The 21,386-nt window shown below is 35.9% G+C and overlaps 1 protein-coding gene across 2 annotated transcripts in view; it reads right to left on the bottom strand.

Moving 5' to 3' along the window:
- Nucleotides 1-20,341, bottom strand: part of adipor2 (adiponectin receptor 2) — a 39,803-nt gene extending 19,462 nt beyond the window's left edge. Inside the window, exons 1-3 of one of the 2 annotated variants that reach the window (XM_088649832.1) lie at nucleotides 20,256-20,341; nucleotides 18,549-18,596; nucleotides 9,984-10,266 (exon numbers count right to left, since the gene is read on the bottom strand). In XM_088649832.1, coding sequence (XP_088505958.1) covers nucleotides 9,984-10,028 — 45 coding nt within the window. In that variant the 5' untranslated portion in view covers nucleotides 10,029-10,266; nucleotides 18,549-18,596; nucleotides 20,256-20,341. 2 annotated transcript variants of the gene reach the window in all.
- Between the last annotated feature and the right edge of the window lie 1,045 nt (nucleotides 20,342-21,386).

Here is a 21,386-nt window from a genome sequence, read left to right as displayed (position 1 = left end):
TGCTACACATAAAAACTTGAAAGGTCATAGACAACACCAAAGAAATGGCCTAAACAACCAATTTTCTGTAGTGCATTGATGTATTTCTTTTCTTTTTTTTAAAGTTATATATTCATTAAAACACTGTGTTCTAATCAGTAAATATTCATTAAAATATCCTTGCTGAAAGTGAAATGCTACCATAAAAATAAAATCACTTCCAAACAGAACATATTTGACGTTCAATACAGCAACTTTAGTCAGAGCGGGACTTCTCAGCATGCTGAAAACAGAAACCAATTGCCCATGGAAATGTCTCGGTGTCAGATTTCCATCTGATTAGGACAAAACCTCATGCAAGACTTGATATTATTAGCTTGGCACTTTATCACATCAGGCTCGGCGAGGACACAGTGTGAGAGTTCATGCAAAAGTATGTTCCATCATTACATGACCTCATTATGGAGTCATGATGGTACATTGTGCTCAAACCAGACTCTTGCAGTGTGAGGAACGTCAAAATACTCATTGCCAAGCATGCTGGCACCTCATCATAGGAGACAAAAAAATAATGCAGCACACATGCACAGCACTCTAAGGGGACTCTGAAAGACCTTAAGAGACATTTAGAGACAGACAAGCATGTGTTCTGCGACAAATAACAGCAGCAGGAGTTTGGACACAGTAGCACGACACTGGTAGGGATATGACTCTGTGTATTTCAATTCCTGGAATGCTGGGAACATCCTGTTGCTGGCCTCTGGAAAGGCATAACCTCAGCAGGAGGGCCATGTGTCTCGTTTAGTACAGTCAAAAGGCTACAGGAGTTTAGCTACAACGCCTACAAATCTATGAAGCAGGACATTTTAGAACATGTGACCATTATTTAAAGCTGCAGTGTGTAAAAAAAAATGTAATTAATGAGCGAATACATCATGAACCCATCTTCCAAACAAACTTCTTTTGTCTGGTCCTGAAGACTACAGTAGCTGAAGCTACAATGTTTATTATATGCTAGAAACAAGAACATACACACTCTAGCTTGAACTTTTCTCTGAAGTATGAGTGCATTTAGTTGGGGCTGGGCAATATAGCAAAATAAAACAATCTTAATAATTATTTTATATATTGCACGATAACAATAAACATTTTGATATAAGTTGTTAATGCTTCCATTTTTAACAGCGTATTTCAAACATGACTGAAGGTGGGTACTGTGGGTAGGAAAGTGAAACGAGTGTGCTAAACCACACTGTGTGACGCAGCATGACCTATTTTCAGCTACCAAAAATTTGGTGAATCTCGAATATGAACACAATTATAGATTCCTGTAGTTGCATATTTCTGCTGTGGGATTGGCTCTAAGGATCAATATGCGTAAAAATGTCTATCTTTATTGACATAAATTTGATTGCAATTTATTATGATATTGTTTATCGACACTAGGATTGGGTGATGGACCAATTTGGCATCATACAATGTCTATTGTGAATCATTGCGATGAACGATGGCATCGTTGTTGTAGGTGGCTGTGAATTAATTATTTATGAATAATGGTATCATCTATCGACCCAACCCAAATTGGCACAGCCCTACATTCAATATAATTTTCAGCATCCTTACAATGCAGGGGATAATTTCACTACTTTTTCTTAGATTAAAAGGTTCTCCTTCGTTTTCAACTGTGATAAGTAACTAATGTAGACAAGTATAAGATTTTCCAACCTCTGATACCACTCAGATTGTTGTTCCACTGAGGTTGGTCGTTTTCTCACCTCAACCAAACCACTCCAAGGTTTAAGTGGACAAAGAACACTTCATTCGGACAATCTTGGATTGACTGTTTTGGTGCTGATCCAAGCATGACTGCTGTGTTCATATTGCCTAAATAAACAGAGGTAAGGGAGAAAGCTTGCCAAGTTCATAAACAGAAGCCAGCAGTGAAAACGCCCTTAGTGACCCCGAACTATTGAGCAGTAGTGCATTATTTCAAGTGAAAGTCTCTTTCTGATAGATATACTTCCATATCTCAACAAGGGTCTGAAGGTTTGTTATGATCAGCAGAACTGGACGGGGAGTAAAATCTACAGATAAGATTCCATGTAAACTCTAGGACTTGCAATTGCACAACTGTCCGAGAAGTTCCTAGAGTCCTCTGGATCATATGACTGTTTCTAGAGAACCACACGGCCCCTTCTTTAAATCGGAACAACAGATCTTTCCTGCAAAACAACATATTTGTCCTTGTTGGACTGAAAGCAGAAGGCAATCCAGGCAAGCAGGTTAGACCTGCACTGTTTGTGACTGATAACAGTCAATTCAAGGCAGCAGAAAAAAGTGAGTCTTGGCTTATGTTTAGCTTATTTTTTCTTTATTTTTATCAAGCCTCAATGTTAGACATTGATAACTTTTTAAACCCTGCAAACATTTACACTGTCTGAATACTTACAAAGCTAGCCATTCAAGTATAGAAACACACACACACACACACACACACACACACACACACACACACACACACACACACACACACACACACACACACACACACACACACACACACACACACACACACACACACACACACACACACACACACACACACACACACACACACACACACACACACACACACACACACACACACACACACACACACACACACACACACACACACACACACACACACACACACACAGGTCACTGTAACCAGCTCCAATAAAGAAACCCTTGTAGGAGCAAGACTAACTTTCAGCCAACTCATTTTCCACCTATCTCCAGTCTCTAAGAACGCCCCTGTATGTTTCTCCCTTGCTCTACTTAAGACCACATGTTTAAACACTCAAAGTTGAGAGACCCCTCGCCATCCATTCTTTGCAATTGTCCTCCCCTCTTTCTCTCTCTTCACAACATCACATGTTCGGCACAGTGGAGCCACAGTTTCTTGCTCAATCAGGAACAGACCTTTGTACAGACTAACCCCAGTGCCAGTGTACATGTGACGCTGACGTGCTCACTCAAACTTTCACTTCATGTACACATCTATATGACTCAAAACCTTTTATTTTTTTCAACCTTTATGAATCCCTACAATAAGCTGGAATTAAACATGCTCTTTAACCAGAAATGTCTCTCTTTCTGAGCTCCAGATTGGGAACATGGGAATGATCAATCTAAAAGCAATAGTTTCTTTGGTTACCAAAACATCCATAACAAATACAGTCATTAAGAAGGAACACAACAATTCAGGAATGCTTGCACATTTTTAGCTCTGCTGTATTTTAAGGTTGTAGGAGAGATTGTTTTTCAAACACACTCCTCATCTCCGGCTTCCTCAGAAATGAACATGGTGAATTACACATCATTGATGGTGAAATGAATTGCGTTTCTCTGATTAAAAAGGAGAACAAGCTGTACCATAGACATACCACAATCTGGAAAGCACCAGTGGAAGTTCTGACTACTTTATGGTAGACCTCAGTTATCAAAGTCATTTATCTGAGTTGAGAGTTTTGAGTTGACCAGATGGCTGAGCTCACACATATGACATCATCACATAAGAGTGGTTATAGTGACGGATGTTCAACTTTAGCCTCCTTCCATTAGTCTCCCAATCAACAGAATTAAGCAGTTCCTGGTTCAAAATTGACCTTGTAGAGCCAACAGATCTCCAACCTTCGGCTGTTGCCATACAAAAACCAATCACCTAACTACATTGTTGCCATAGAATTAAAGCAGAGCTGTTTATTGGAAGAAAACAACTGGTAGCTTTGGAAAACTGAACAACATAACACAGAAATTAACTCATTAAACAAAGTACAACTTGAAGGTCAACAAAATACACTAAAGCTTTACATAAAGCTCAAGTATAAGAGAAACATCTACAACAGTGTTTTACATGGAAGCAGTTTTACATGACCATTATTTAAAGCTGCAGTGTGTAAAAAAAAATGTAATTAATGAGCGAATACATCATGAACCCATCTTCCAAACAAACTTCTTTTGTCTGGTCCTGAAGACTACAGTAGCTGAAGCTACAATGTTTATTATATGCTAGAAACAAGAACATACACACTCTAGCTTGAACTTTTCTCTGAAGTATGAGTGCATTTAGTTGGGGCTGGGCAATATAGCAAAATAAAACAATCTTAATAATTATTTTATATATTGCACGATAACAATAAACATTTTGATATAAGTTGTTAATGCTTCCATTTTTAACAGCGTATTTCAAACATGACTGAAGGTGGGTACTGTGGGTAGGAAAGTGAAACGAGTGTGCTAAACCACACTGTGTGACGCAGCATGACCTATTTTCAGCTACCAAAAATTTGGTGAATCTCGAATATGAACACAATTATAGATTCCTGTAGTTGCATATTTCTGCTGTGGGATTGGCTCTAAGGATCAATATGCGTAAAAATGTCTATCTTTATTGACATAAATTTGATTGCAATTTATTATGATATTGTTTATCGACACTAGGATTGGGTGATGGACCAATTTGGCATCATACAATGTCTATTGTGAATCATTGCGATGAACGATGGCATCGTTGTTGTAGGTGGCTGTGAATTAATTATTTATGAATAATGGTATCATCTATCGACCCAACCCAAATTGGCACAGCCCTACATTCAATATAATTTTCAGCATCCTTACAATGCAGGGGATAATTTCACTACTTTTTCTTAGATTAAAAGGTTCTCCTTCGTTTTCAACTGTGATAAGTAACTAATGTAGACAAGTATAAGATTTTCCAACCTCTGATACCACTCAGATTGTTGTTCCACTGAGGTTGGTCGTTTTCTCACCTCAACCAAACCACTCCAAGGTTTAAGTGGACAAAGAACACTTCATTCGGACAATCTTGGATTGACTGTTTTGGTGCTGATCCAAGCATGACTGCTGTGTTCATATTGCCTAAATAAACAGAGGTAAGGGAGAAAGCTTGCCAAGTTCATAAACAGAAGCCAGCAGTGAAAACGCCCTTAGTGACCCCGAACTATTGAGCAGTAGTGCATTATTTCAAGTGAAAGTCTCTTTCTGATAGATATACTTCCATATCTCAACAAGGGTCTGAAGGTTTGTTATGATCAGCAGAACTGGACGGGGAGTAAAATCTACAGATAAGATTCCATGTAAACTCTAGGACTTGCAATTGCACAACTGTCCGAGAAGTTCCTAGAGTCCTCTGGATCATATGACTGTTTCTAGAGAACCACACGGCCCCTTCTTTAAATCGGAACAACAGATCTTTCCTGCAAAACAACATATTTGTCCTTGTTGGACTGAAAGCAGAAGGCAATCCAGGCAAGCAGGTTAGACCTGCACTGTTTGTGACTGATAACAGTCAATTCAAGGCAGCAGAAAAAAGTGAGTCTTGGCTTATGTTTAGCTTATTTTTTCTTTATTTTTATCAAGCCTCAATGTTAGACATTGATAACTTTTTAAACCCTGCAAACATTTACACTGTCTGAATACTTACAAAGCTAGCCATTCAAGTATAGAAACACACACACACACACACACACACACACACACACACACACACACACACACACACACACACACACACACACACACACACACACACACACACACACACACACACACACACACACACACACACACACACACACACACACACACACACACACACACACACACACACACACACACACACACACACACACACACACACACACACACACACACACACACACACACACACACAGGTCACTGTAACCAGCTCCAATAAAGAAACCCTTGTAGGAGCAAGACTAACTTTCAGCCAACTCATTTTCCACCTATCTCCAGTCTCTAAGAACGCCCCTGTATGTTTCTCCCTTGCTCTACTTAAGACCACATGTTTAAACACTCAAAGTTGAGAGACCCCTCGCCATCCATTCTTTGCAATTGTCCTCCCCTCTTTCTCTCTCTTCACAACATCACATGTTCGGCACAGTGGAGCCACAGTTTCTTGCTCAATCAGGAACAGACCTTTGTACAGACTAACCCCAGTGCCAGTGTACATGTGACGCTGACGTGCTCACTCAAACTTTCACTTCATGTACACATCTATATGACTCAAAACCTTTTATTTTTTTCAACCTTTATGAATCCCTACAATAAGCTGGAATTAAACATGCTCTTTAACCAGAAATGTCTCTCTTTCTGAGCTCCAGATTGGGAACATGGGAATGATCAATCTAAAAGCAATAGTTTCTTTGGTTACCAAAACATCCATAACAAATACAGTCATTAAGAAGGAACACAACAATTCAGGAATGCTTGCACATTTTTAGCTCTGCTGTATTTTAAGGTTGTAGGAGAGATTGTTTTTCAAACACACTCCTCATCTCCGGCTTCCTCAGAAATGAACATGGTGAATTACACATCATTGATGGTGAAATGAATTGCGTTTCTCTGATTAAAAAGGAGAACAAGCTGTACCATAGACATACCACAATCTGGAAAGCACCAGTGGAAGTTCTGACTACTTTATGGTAGACCTCAGTTATCAAAGTCATTTATCTGAGTTGAGAGTTTTGAGTTGACCAGATGGCTGAGCTCACACATATGACATCATCACATAAGAGTGGTTATAGTGACGGATGTTCAACTTTAGCCTCCTTCCATTAGTCTCCCAATCAACAGAATTAAGCAGTTCCTGGTTCAAAATTGACCTTGTAGAGCCAACAGATCTCCAACCTTCGGCTGTTGCCATACAAAAACCAATCACCTAACTACATTGTTGCCATAGAATTAAAGCAGAGCTGTTTATTGGAAGAAAACAACTGGTAGCTTTGGAAAACTGAACAACATAACACAGAAATTAACTCATTAAACAAAGTACAACTTGAAGGTCAACAAAATACACTAAAGCTTTACATAAAGCTCAAGTATAAGAGAAACATCTACAACAGTGTTTTACATGGAAGCAGGTGTGTTTGATAGTTGTTCTTTGACCTTTAACCCAGTTTACAGGTGTATTGGTACTACTGCAGTGAGCTTCAGTGCATGCTTTAAAAAGCATAAAAGATGGACTGTATGGTTCACTGCATTCAGAGTTAAATGCTTTGTTAGCAGCAAGTCTAACTACATATACTACTGTATTATGTAAACTACAATGCTCAGCATATACAAGTAGACCCCTCACAAGTCTGTCTTTTAAATTCATGTTTTCAGTAGAAAGCTCTACATTATTATTTGCGTGCATATACATTAGATTAGTCAATATTAAAGCCAAATCTAGAGCTTACATAACAAAATAACTTAAAACTGTTCACTAACGAGTACACCCAAATTTCTGTTATAAAAAATATTGGTCACACTTATAATTTTTTTGCAATACTTTGCTTGAATTTAATAGTATTATTTTTCAATTTCTAAATATGTTTGGTAACTAAAATATTATTCTAACAAATATATCTGTTTAAGAAATCAGTTTTGTTTAAATGCTCCAACATTGCCTATATTCACAGAGAAATTGATAAAATAATTCATTTTCAAAATGGGGTGAGTTCAATCACGCTGAACACTGTATATATAACAAATACAGAATAATATTAAGAGACGTAATGGTCAGTTTACATATGTTAAAACACAAGTGTCCATAAGGTGTATTAACAGTTATATCAATTACCATCTTATGCCTTTTGTTTTTTAAGGGAATACCCAAACAATAAATTCTGTCATCCCGTATTCTCCCTTCACTTGTTCCACAAAGGTTTAAAATATACACCTGGTTAGGTGACCCTTGGAATTATGACTCACTCAAAGGAAAAGAGTTCATTTTCCAGGTATGCTCACACGCCATAGTCTCTCCTGTGTAGCTGGACATTTGAATTAGGGCTGGGCATTTTGGCCTGAAATTAAAATCTTGATTAATTGACTACTTCGATTACAATTTATGAACGATTATTTATTTTTTGGCCTCATAGATCACAAACAGGTTTTGTACAGTAAATATGCTCACATACTACAAGTGAGAGATTTTTATTGAAGGGTGCATTACCTGATTTTAAAATAATTGAAGGAAACGCAAACTATCTACCATCTTTGAGTATTTAAAATGTGTAGTTACGTTTTTTTGAGAGGTACACGCGTATGCGACTGCACGAAGGCTGCACCGAACTATACGCATGTGTTTATGGAGAAGTATAAAGTAGCCTTAACAGAGCGGGGTCACGTGACTCCACACACAGTAGGGAAAGTAATTAAAAAATATGTGCCTTGAAAAATTAGATCGTTCGATTCTAAATGTCAATTTCGATTACTTTTCGATTAATTATTAAGTCCTAATTTGAACCAATTAAATGCTTATTAACTTAAAACTATTTTGGCATTGATGCAACAAAGAAAAATTGGCGCATCTAGACACAGAAAACTTGATCCACCAGAAACATGATGCAAAATAAACACCTAACAGGGTCTATTACAGGGTTTTAAGATGCGCTTAAAATTTAATCAGCCTGGCCTTGTTGTCAAGGATCTACCTTAACCTGAAAAACCAATGGGGCGTCTGTTCCCTCATGGGGATGGGATAGTTTTACACCTGCCCTGTCTGACCACACCACACCACAAGCTCGGCAACCAACCGCCACATGGCTAACAATAATCCACACAAACATTTCCCGAGTCAGATTACACAACACACAACTATTGTGTGGAGGATGCATGCAAATAACTGAAGTCAACAGCTCATGCAAATACAAACAGAGTCCTTTCCAGACCTGCCTGCACTGTTAGAACTATCTGCATTCTGTTATATAGATGTGGACAATAGTTAATGAAAACCGATCAAGCAATATAAAACAAAATGAAAAGAAAAACCCCCTTCCACAGCATATCACAGTGTATAAACTAGGGTTGGGTGATGTGCTAAAAATGCAATCTCCATTATTATTTTCCATATTGAACAATAACTATATATATATATATATATATATCCTGATACAAGTTGTTAATGCTTCCAGATTTAAAAGAGTCCCCCAATAATAACTGAAGCCACAAAAATTAGAGGATCCCTTAAATGGTGGCCGAAAATTTGATACATCTCTAATATCAACACACTTGTTGTACATTTCTGCTGTGTGATTGGCTCTTAGATCAATATAGAGTAAAAAAAGTCCAGAGCTAATCTCCATTACAGACATAAACTATCGTGACTCGATATAATTTCATTTATCGGTGCAGCCCTAATCTAAAACTATCCTCTTGACAACCTTTTGAGCCCATACAGACACCTCTGAGACTGAAAGATTCTCTGTATATTAGACTGCGATGAGTAATTAGAGCTCACATAAACAAATAACACACAGGTACATGATCCCTACGCCGTTCTCCAACAAACCACACCTCAAATGATGAATCTGCTGGTCTCTGGAGCCATAATGAATTCCAGATGCAAATTAGAGTCTGTGCTGTCATTGAAAAGCATTCATTAATACTTCATTAGCTTTTATAAACACTCCATTGAGTACTCAAGTGAGTGCACTTATCTTTTTGAGTGAGAATTATTTATAAGCCAGCAGTATATGCTACTTGGAGGTCCCATACTATTAAATGCAAGCACTTTAAAGTGGATGAAATGCAGGTTTCTGTGCCTTATGCGACAGATTAGTGTAGTCTGTGGAGCTTTATGAGCCCATGTGAAACAGCCAACATATGAAAAGTGATTGCACATCAGAAGAATGCTTAATGTGCTAAATTGCTGGAAATCATTAAAATGAAATTTAGGCTACTGAGTGCCATACTTATGAGGAATTGTTTATTAGAATTAATGCATAATGCATTAAAATGAGTGAATGTGGCTACACTGCTGGTTTTAAGCATCTCCTTAATTTACATTAATCCAAAACCTCACAGATTTTAGCTTTATTATGCCCCACTACCTTAACAAAAGGGATAATATTGGTTGATCACTATTTATTTTATATTAATGACTGCATGATGGTTGATCAAGATAAAAAGCAACATATCTGATATACACCACTCACGTTCTGTCCGGGGCTGTCCGATCTGTGATCTGTGCAGGACCTCATGTTGTCCTGGTGGTCTGAGGTTGATGTTTGGGTGGGGTCGGTATCGCTGCTTGTGCAGACTCTGTGTCTCAGGACAAAGGCGGTGCCCTCGTCCTCCCTCACCTCCCCCCCGTCCAGCTTGATTCCTGTTGCTTCTGCTATTTCGTAATGTTGCTGGACCACACTGGACCAAGAGGGCGCTCGACCCCAAATCCGTCCTCCGTGAATTCACAGCAGAATATGAGATTTACTGATGGAGCTGGGGGAAAACGCAGGAAGCAAATGTTAAATATCACAGTTGCACAGGAGATATGTACACTACTGTTCAAATTTGACATGTAAATCCTCTTCAATTAAGGCTATTCATTTCTGTTCTCTAAAACAAAACAAAAAAATTAAGAAGATATGCATCTGGCATTTAAATTACATAAGTCACTGATTAATGTGCTTTCTATAAATAGATCAAGAGCCCAATTAAACTTTAGAGAAACTCACAAATCTTGTTTCACAACTGGTTTTAGTAGTACATAACGGGGTTTGTCAAAATGTCTGTGCAACAACTGATAAAGCCTTAATCCAAGCAAGAATGCAATAATTTCAACACAACTGCTGTAATCAGATGTTGCAACCCCTGTGGTTCCACCAGTGTATGTGCACCACATAAGGGTACTTGAGTTAAAAGCGATCACACCAGTCCAGTGTGGCTAAATATCCCAAGCTGGGCCAGAAAGCTAATCTGGAGCCCTGAACTTCAACTTTACATGACAAAACGAATCGTTTTAACCAGACTAATCAGGATCTCTTGGCAATCTGCATCGTTCTGATGAAATACAGATTACCCCAGTAATTATGCCACATCTACAGCTTTGGAGCGATAACTGAAATCAATCAGCCGTCTCCTTCAAACACTTCTCCTAGTCTGAAGTGCGTTTAATTTGAGTTGGTATCAGCTGCAAGGCCTGAGCAGGCTGCCAAGTTCACAGAAGCGAGAGGCTTCGCAGGCACAGCTGTGAAACTGACAGCATCCGTCTGCTTAGAGTTTCACTCCTTTTGTAAATGAAAAGTCTGGCAGCAGCTGCGCGTTCACAAATCAGGAAATCAGGTTCAGCCAGAATCTCTAATTGCGAGGTGGTCCAGTATGGCGGAAAAACATGAAGATGCCCTTTGCTTCTCAAGTTCTGGTGTCGCTTTAACCACTTTCAGTATCGCATGACACCGTATTGGTGTGAAACTGACCCCTCTTGCTCCCTTGGCCTACTGTGCAGGAGTTTTGTTCCCGAGAAGCAAGCTGATACAAACTGTTTGAATGTCTCCATAGATCAATCCACACATTCAGAAAACAGGGAAGAGGTGGCAAGTCATTACTGGTTAATTATCAGCTCATTCATTATGTTCATTTAATAAGTCCCCGCTCAAAGGCCCTGGCATCATTTGACTCCCAAGAGTGCCAAAATCAGGAGTCCAATTCCCAAGGAACGATAATGTTTTAATGAATGCACTGCAAATCCATTTGGGTTAAAAGCAAATGTAAATACACATTAATTTTTTTTTACATTATTATTATTATTATTACCGTTTTTTTTTTTTTTTTTTTTGGATATTCAAGTTTATATAATTGCCAATTAGGCTAATAATAATAATAATAATAATATGTGTTAGGGATCAGAAAAATTCTAAATCCCTTATAGCCTTTTGGGCAGGCACTCTTCAGTGTTTTGTAGCCCGAAATAAACTCAAGTGACCCAAATAGTAAAGACATTACTTACCAAATAAAACAAATAATAAAACAAATACATGGTTATAAATTACCATATTTTAATGATTTCTTTTTTATTTAATATTATTTTTTTAAATAATTAAAAAAATAGATAAATTAAAAAAAATAAAAAATAAAAATCACTGAAATAGACACGATTTTTTCTTCCTATTTAGATTAATACCCCACTGGGACGTCGGGCTAGCAGTAATTTAGACAAGTGTGCTTTGAATGTAGAGCACAAATTCAATTTCACACATTTCATTCTCATATTGAACACAACACATTTATAAATATACCAGACAGCATGACTGAAGACCCTCATGATCTCTCATGCTACTGAAAGTTCCGCACCACAACCAGTTATCTTGATAAACATGAGCAGATGTTGAAAATGTCGTAGTTTCATGCTGAACACATTTAGAATATAGCGACTGAGATGCACTGGACATTGATTACACTATCTGGAAAAACATAAGTACTTTGCAGATGGTCAGTCCTAAACATTGGATGCAAAAGCCAAAATGGATTTTAGGACAAAGCGGACATTCCTGGAAAGAAAGCATCTGAAAGAAATTGGAAACAATCTATTCATGAGCAGAACACACTTTCAGACAAGCAGGTAGTCAATTTCCATTGTGTAGCTAAGACTTGCCTTGCGGAAACAACACAGAGAAAGAAAGAAATCAATTGAGACACCAGTCTGGAAAAGTGCTTACCAGAAATACAAAGAAAAAGACGACGAAATGACATTTGAAATTGATTTTCCTTTGCCAGTCAAACAGCTGACCAACCAGCGGCTGACTTTTCTGTGTTTTCGACTCTAAACTGTCACGGCTTGGAAATTTGTCAGCGATTTCATACCCTCAAAAAGGCAAGTTTCATTCTCGGAAGTCTTCATGCTCTGCTTTGGTACAGCAAGAACTGTCATAGCACACTTAAGTGAGTGTCAGTGATCCGTGACACCAGACTTTAAACTGCATCTCTCTTCCTACAACTCCATGCTCACCATCTCTTACATTTTATTCACTCTCTCCAGAACTTGCATCGTCCAGAAATGTGAAGAAAGCATTTCATGAGGCCAATAGGACAATGCAAAAAGACAACTAGTAAGCAGACTGAGAAGGACTGGAATAGTAGTAAGCTGTGTGTCACGGTCTCCTTGTATTTAGAACAAAGCCCACTTGACCCGGGATGTACTTTGCGGCATCAGCTGTTGTTCAAGTGTGAGCATAAAGGAAATGGGTCACTATAAGAAGAGAGACGACGATGTACACACTTGCAAGCACAACACCTATGGATAAACAGGCTGCAAAACATGATGCTGCAAACTATACCATAACAACTGTGCTACTTAGATGACGGACTAAATTGGACAGAGCGATGCTTGCATTACGCCTGACACGTGAAAAGCTATACTGGAGCGATCTCAATTTACAGAAGGTTGCACACACGCAAACTAGTAGAAGGGGTGATTCATGGAAATGGGGCCTAAGTTTTTTGTTTTGCCATCTCTTTTGAATTATGTATACATGATGCTTGTGAATTTGTGTAGCAACTGCAGCAGAAAATTTATATCTCAGGAGCAGAGCTCAAGATCTAAAATAAAAATCAATAATTATTTAAATATAATAAATATTTTATTTAAATTTCAATAATAATAACAACAAGAACAATAATAATACTTTTAATAATAATTATAGTTATTATTTTAATAATATATTATTATTATTAAAAAGTAATAATTATAATTATTATCAATATTTAAAATATGTTTTTATATTTAAATAATAATTGCAATTAAATATTATTACTACTACTACTACTATAAAATAATATTAATGTTATTGTTACTGTTGTTATTATTAATATTATAAATAATAATAAATATTAATTATTATTTTATAAAATATAAATTATTATTTATTAGCATTAATGATAATAAATATTTTCATTATATTTAAATAAATAAATAAACTATATAATAATATTGAAATTAGTTTTAATTTTCCCTGATATCTCCATGACTGAGAGGTCTAAACAGTCCATTGACCCTATAAAAGGCCAATAATTTATTTATTCAATATATATATATACATACACACACACACACACACACACACACACACACACACACACACACACACACACACACACACACACACACACACACATATACATATATACATATACACACACACACACACACACACACACATATATACATATACATATACATATACACACACACACACACACACACACACACACACACACACACACACACACACACACACACATACATATACATATACATATACATATACACACACACACACACACACACACACACACACTTCAATAATTTAAAAATACCAACAGCAAAAATAGAGTAGATAAAATACAAAAGATTTGATACAGAATGTAGTATGTAGTTATAAAGAGTAAGTTATTTTGAACAGATGAGTTTTAAGTCTGGATTTAAACAGAATAATAATTTAAATATAATCTATATTTTCACAATATTAAAAAAATTATTATTATTTACATCAACCTTTGGATATTTAAAATTAAAGAAAATATTTAATATTACTACTAAAAAAAGAAAAATATTTCAAAAGGTTGCAGGCTAGAAATCAAAGTTTTACAACTCCCTGAAAGAGTGATGATTATGGGAAGCGTTATTCTTACACAAAGCAAGTGAGAACAGACAAATCTTTGTGAGTTTGTAAGTGCACAACATGAGTGTACATTGTGTTCAGTGACACCCTGCAGCAAAATATTCAAAGGGCAGATCTAACGTGTCCCTACGAGACGCATAAATACACAGCAGCAACTGGTTTTCCTGAGGATTAAAGACCAAGGGAAACATGTTGTCTAAAACAAAATAAGTGGGAGAGTTGAGAAACCCAAACAAAAGCGGTTGTTGGAGCCAGTCGTTGGGTGTGCAAGTATGTCATGTGACTGCTAAGTGAGCGAACAGAGGGGTTAGAGGTGCCTTTGTGTGCAGTCTGTCGGTCATGAGACCAGCGTTGACCACCAGCGTAGAATCAACTTCGGTCACAGAGGAAGAAGCCTTTTGTTAGAGAGTCAAAGAGGAAAATACAACTGCAAATCTTTATACAGTTGAAGTCAGACTTATTAGAGCCCTTGTATATATTTTTCCCCCAATTTTTGTTTAACAGAAGACGTTTTTTTAAACACATTTCAAAGCATAATAGATTTAATAACTCATTTCTAATAACTGATTTGCCATGATGACAGTACATTAACCCCCGGTTTCACAAACAAGGTTTAAGGCTAGTCAAGATTAAATTGCATGTTTGAGCTGTCTCAACTCAAAATAACTTGTAGTGAGATGTCTTAAATATGTCAGTGTCATTTTTTTTGTCTCCAGGTGCATATCAGTAATATTTTTCTAAGGCCATTTTTATAAATTTGTCTTAAATAGCCTAATTTAACTAAGACCTAGTCCTGGCTTAACCTAAGCCCTGTTTGTGAAACTGGGCCAATATCTGACTAATATTTTTAAGATACTAATATTCATCCTAAAAGTGCAATTTAATGGCTTCACTAAGTTAACTAGTTTAATTAGGCAAGATATTAATTAGGCAAATCATTTTATAATGATGGTCTGTTCTGTAGGCAATTGAAAAAAAAATGCTTATGGGAGCTAATAATATTGGCCTTAAAATGGTTTAAAATAATAATAACTGTTTTTATTCTAGCCAAAATAAAACAAATAAGACTTTCTCCAGCAGAAAGCCTCTCCACTGGTAAATCAGACCAAAGTGTTTTTTGCGATGAGCCAAGGATTTTATGGTGCATCACTATCGGTCACTAATAATAACAACAGCACGTCACGAGTCGGAGGTTACCCCGTCCTTCACACCTCACCATGTGCCACAGACATACCAGACTGTCAATTTAGCTTTGACTCATGTGCAAATCATTGATACTAAGGTTAAACTGAACACTTTGCCTAAACCTCCAATTCACCAGTTGACTGAAGAAAGTACTGGTGTCAGAATGAATAGACTAAGGCAAAATGACATGGATTACTGAGCAGCTTTCCAGTACATTATCTACACAAACAGGATGAGCCACAGAGGAGACGGTCATCTTGGCAACGTCATCCCACCTTGTTCAGATTAAGGGAAGTGAGGAATGACATGCCAGTGTGCCGAACAGTGCATCGTATTTTAGTTTTAAACACAGTTTATGCCATTTTGCATAGCACACGGCAAAGACTTCACAAGCCGAGAGGTTCCCTTGCCATTTAGAAGATGCTTGCTTTGTTGATCAATGGCAGGCTCTCTGATTAGGTGTGCTTTCCCACTGCTGAGGTCCAAGGCTACTGCTGACACTATAATAGAGATGGACCAATAATCGGTTTGACCGACATTACCACTTTCCCCTAATAGGTTATTGGTTCTCTATTATTGTGTCTAGCGATAAATTTCCCTCTAAAAACAAACAGCAAGCAAGACCACCTTCAAACACTGGGAAAACACACTAGTTTAAAAAAATGATAGCGTTAAAACTGAGAAAAATAAGAAATATTTACAGTTTCAATCCGAATTATTAAACCCCCTTTGATTTTTTTTCTTTTTTTTTAACATTTCCCGAATGATGTTTAACAGAGCAAGGAAATTTTCAAAGTATGTCTGATAATATTTCTTGTTCTGAAGAAAGTCTTATTTGTTTTATTTCGGCTAGAATAAAAGCAGTTTTAATTTTTTAAACACCATTTTAAGGTCAAAATTATTAGTCCATTTAAGCTTAATTTTATTCCGATAATCTACAGAACAAACCATCGTTATACAATAACTTGCCTAATTACCCTAAGCTGCCAGGTTAACCTAATTATCCTGGTTAAGCCTTTAAAAGAGTCTTGAAAAATATCTAGTAAAACACTATTTACTGTCATCATGAAAAAGAGAAAATAAATTAGAAATGAGTTGGTAAAACTTAGAAATGTATTGAAAAAATCTTCTCTCCGTTAAACGAAAATTGGGGAAAAAATAAACAGGGGCGAATAATACTTATTTTATGCGCACCCAATTCATTTATTCAATTATATTACAACTGCACAACTAAAACATCCAACTTTGATTATTCCAAATGTTTTATTTATTAGTATTAGGGCTGGCTGTGTGATTAATCGCAATTGATTAGCAAGTGCGAATTGAAATGCTGCGATTAGCTACTTGCAAAAGGCTGTGTTACAAAATATGTAATTTCTCCCGGCAAGAGCATATGCATGCATAATTTTATTTTTATTTTTTTGTATAATAAGCTACACTATCTCCCTAATTCGAGTTCAACCTGTTTACCGAAAGCTAAGGTTATTTTATTTTGTGTTTACTGTTTGCTTTTGAGAAAAATTTGTGTTTTATTTCTGAATATTTAAAAGCAAATTTGAATAAATGTTTAAGTAAGTTAATATCTTTTCAGTTCCCTTTGTTAAATAACACTCAAAGCATTTTAGCAGTAAGAAGCTACGATACAGTTTATTGAGCTGAAGCATGACTACAAAGTAAAAAAAAATAATAATAATAATAATAAAAAAATAAAATAAAACAAATAAATATTTTACACAAACCAAACAGTCCTAATTTTTATTATTACTTACAATAATAATAATTCTAATTATAATAGTGGTTGTTGTTAGTAATAGATTTAAATATCTAATAGGTAATTCCTGATTGGAAAAACTGTAGGGCATTGGAAATAATCTCCATTCTAACAAACTCTAAACTGTGCCAATGTCTATTATTTGTTCAGTACATGCTTGTAAAAACAGCTTCACGTTTGCAGACGACAAATTCCATCTTCGTCACATCATCAAAGCTAAAGTCAGGTGCACAGATGTGATGTGCACTGATGGCCACTCGCCTGACGCACAGACAGGCAAAGTCAATCTGGAATGGCATGTGTTTGGTCTAAGACGCTTACCTGATGGCAGGCAGCTTTGACAAGCACAGGCTCTATTTATAGTCAAAATGACACTATTTAGTGTCCCTCTCTAACAACCAAAAATAAATTTAAAAAAAGAATGCACTTTGTAGTAGAAGAGATTAACTACAATATTATATTTAGCAGCCATCCCATGGCATGATATCTACTTTACCAGAGAGGAGCTGCCAGTTATGTGGAAGAACAACTGGCCCGGGGCAAGACTTCAGTCCCATGATAACTAATTTATTTCAAGATGACTAGCAGTCTTGGAAGTCGTATACAAAGTGTGACACAGAGGGGCTTATCTTACTCCAAAAAAAAAAAAGACAGTTAGAAAAGACTGTGTATTAAAATAAATAAGCCAATGCTTGCAACGATAGACAATTAAACATGTTTTAATACATTCAGTATTTCAAGAAAATAATGATTTTTACTCCTAATTTTTAATACAGAAACACGAGATGATCATTATATTAATTTTTAATCATTAAAGCATTTGCATTAGAAATCATTATAGACATAATCACAAAGTTTTTAGGCGGTCAATTTGATAAATAATTACTGCATCACTTAAAATCAAAGTGTTGCAACTTAAAAGATTGATTAATTATGCAAACAATAGTGCTTGACAGGATTTTAAAAAAACAATGGCACCAATAATCATATCTATCTGCATACCTCTGATTATTAATAGCATCCTGTAGATATATTCATCTATTCTAAATCTCTGTTCATAGTTAAAACAACATGTATATAATATTCATAGTACATCCATCTGTAAATATCATCACAGCTTTTCTATAACTGAACTTTATAACTTATACCTGTATTCTGCACTTGCTGCTATTGCACTCCTGGTTAGAAAATTTAGACTTATAAATGCTTATTTTTTTTAGAATATCCCAGTTGGATTAAAAGATCCAGATTTTCACTTCACCTTTAAAAAAAATAAAAATAATAATAATAATAATAATAATAATAATAATAATAAATAAATAAATAAATAAATAAATAAATAAATAAATAAATAAATAAATAAATAAATATATATATATATATATATATATATATATATATATATATATATATATATATATATATATATATATATATATATATATATATATATTATTATAACTTAAGTGATTAAAACTTAATAATGCAACAATAATAATTTAATAATAAAGAATATAGGTCAGGTCAGTATGCTCAGTAGTAAATAAACTGAGAATTTTTAAGCAAAGTAGTTAAATAAAAATGTTAAAAGTTTAATTGAGATTGGGATTGTTGGTGATTATATGGGTGTTAATGGCCAGAATGGGTAGCTATACATGAACAAAGAAAAATTAAGACCTTTTAAAAAAAGTTATTACAACACAATATTTCAGTGGATTTAAGACTTTTTAAGGCCTAAAACTTATCTTTTGAGTTAAGACAGTAACTTCTGAAGACCTTGCAGATACCCTAAATAAAGTTGAATCTAATTTAATAATATATGCAATAAATAGCCAATTCTAGATAAAAAATAATAAATGATACATGACTGGGCAGCAATGACATTGAAGTGGAGCTGGGAGGAAGCAAAAAGTAAAACAATGACAAGAACCTTGTGTACTCATGAGAGGCAATGGAAAAGTAGGTCAGAAATGCCTGTGGTGATGACAAGTCAATAAGATCAACAGTGAACTGTCAACCCCTTTCACACTTTGACGCTCAGCATAGATGTCAACTAGTATGACTTATCAACTTCTTTTTTAACTGAGAGCAAACTAAAACACATCATATAATGTTAATTGGCATTTAATTAAAAGCATGATATCGCTAACAAAAACATACAATTCTGTCATCGGTTACACACCCTCGTGTGGTTGGTTCAAAACCCGTATGACTTTATAGACAAAAGGGCATGTGAAGCAGGATGACAACATCGTTTACTATTCACTTTCTTTGTGTTGGAAGAGCTGAAAGTGAATGCTGACTGAGTTTGCCATCCTACCTCGCATGCTATCCCACATATCCCCAAAATAATGACAGAATGTTTATTTTTATGTAAGCTGTCGCTTCAAATTGAAGATGTTTTGTTTACAAACCAAACAAAAACAACATCTTCCATTGTCATCCCTCTAGGAACAATAACAAACGCTAAGAAACTTCGAAAGATTCAAAACAGCTGGATGAAAACTCCAAACAAAAGCCCCATCAGTGGTCCCCTTACCTCTCAAACACTGACACAAACAAGTCTGAAAGTGACTAACACAGAGGATTTAGAGCTCTTAATTCTTCCTCTTCGGACTCTTTTGGCTTTTTAAAAGCTCTGGGACATCTGTAGTAACATACAGAAGTGTTAAGTCTTTAAAAAATATAATTCCTGTATAGAAATATGCTGAAAATAACAACCGTCTGACAGCCGTAGCAAAGGGAGCTAGTCCGCTAGCAATACTGCCACACAAACAACTTAATTCGCTAAGAAAGACAGTCAGTAATACTTTAAAATACACTGTAAGAACTATATGTGGGTGTCTGGTATTTACTCACCTGCCTGTGTAAGCGGCGAGTGGGTGTCCTTCAAGAGTGTTTTTGTCGGAGCGGGTCTGCGGGTGCAGTGGACTGACTGACTGACTCGACCTGGCTGGATTTTCTGGATATCGTTGCGTTCTGATGTGACGCCCCTCGCGTGAGGGCAGAGCGGCCAACCAGAGTGAGCCGATGGGGTCACGTGATCGACTTGAGAGGCAACGGGTTTGACGGGATTTGTAGTCCGCGGGCGATTTGTTTGTGTGTTGAACGTTTTTAGTTTTGCTTAAAGTTTATTTAACTATCGTACAACTATTTTAAAAAGAAATGCCAGTGTTTATTTAAGCAGAAACCTTCAACAATTAACCATTGAATGTTACCATAACATGTTGTGGGTAAATATTGATAAGAAACACCATGTTGAGTAAATACTGTTTTGTAACAGTAACAAACAAATATGTCGCACAGTACCTTTAATGGTGGCGACCCTGCTGTCAAGGGCCTTTTATAAACTGTATTTCAAATACAAATAATTGGCATATACAGTGAAATCCTTATCAGTTATTAAGATATGCTATCAGTGTCAGTTGTGCAATGATGGAATGTAGCCTTACTTGATTTACTAATGATGTAATCTATGACAAAGGTTGCAGATCAAATGCACCATGATCTTCTTTTTAAATGATAGATAGATAGATAGATAGATAGATAGATAGATAGATAGATAGATAGATAGATAGATAGATAGATAGATAGATAGATAGATAGATAGATAGATAGATAGATAGATAGATAGATAGATATTTTTAACATTTATTGGGTTATTTATTAATAACTGAACCAGTTGAGTTAAACAATGGTGCCTTGTTGGGATATTTTCAACCTTTATTAGGTTATTTATTTAATAACTCAACCAGTTGGGTTAAAATTTTTGAATTTCAACAGTCAACTGATTTAACTGACACAGAACTGTATTATTATACAAACGTAATGTGATGTTTAAGCTCTAGCGAATGCAATAATGTTGTTGTTTTTTATTAAATTACCTCTCCATGTTTTTCATATTCATTTCAGCAGCACTCTTAATTATTGATGATACAAACGTGCACTACATAGCTGATCTTTTAAACAGATTAAAACGCTTAAAG

Source organism: Danio rerio, chromosome 4, assembly GCF_052040795.2.
Source record: "Danio rerio strain M-AB ecotype USA chromosome 4, GRCz13ab, whole genome shotgun sequence".
Lineage (NCBI taxonomy): Eukaryota > Metazoa > Chordata > Actinopteri > Cypriniformes > Danionidae > Danio > Danio rerio.
Note: the sequence above shows the minus strand (reverse complement) of the source record. Positions and strands in the feature narration are given on the sequence as shown.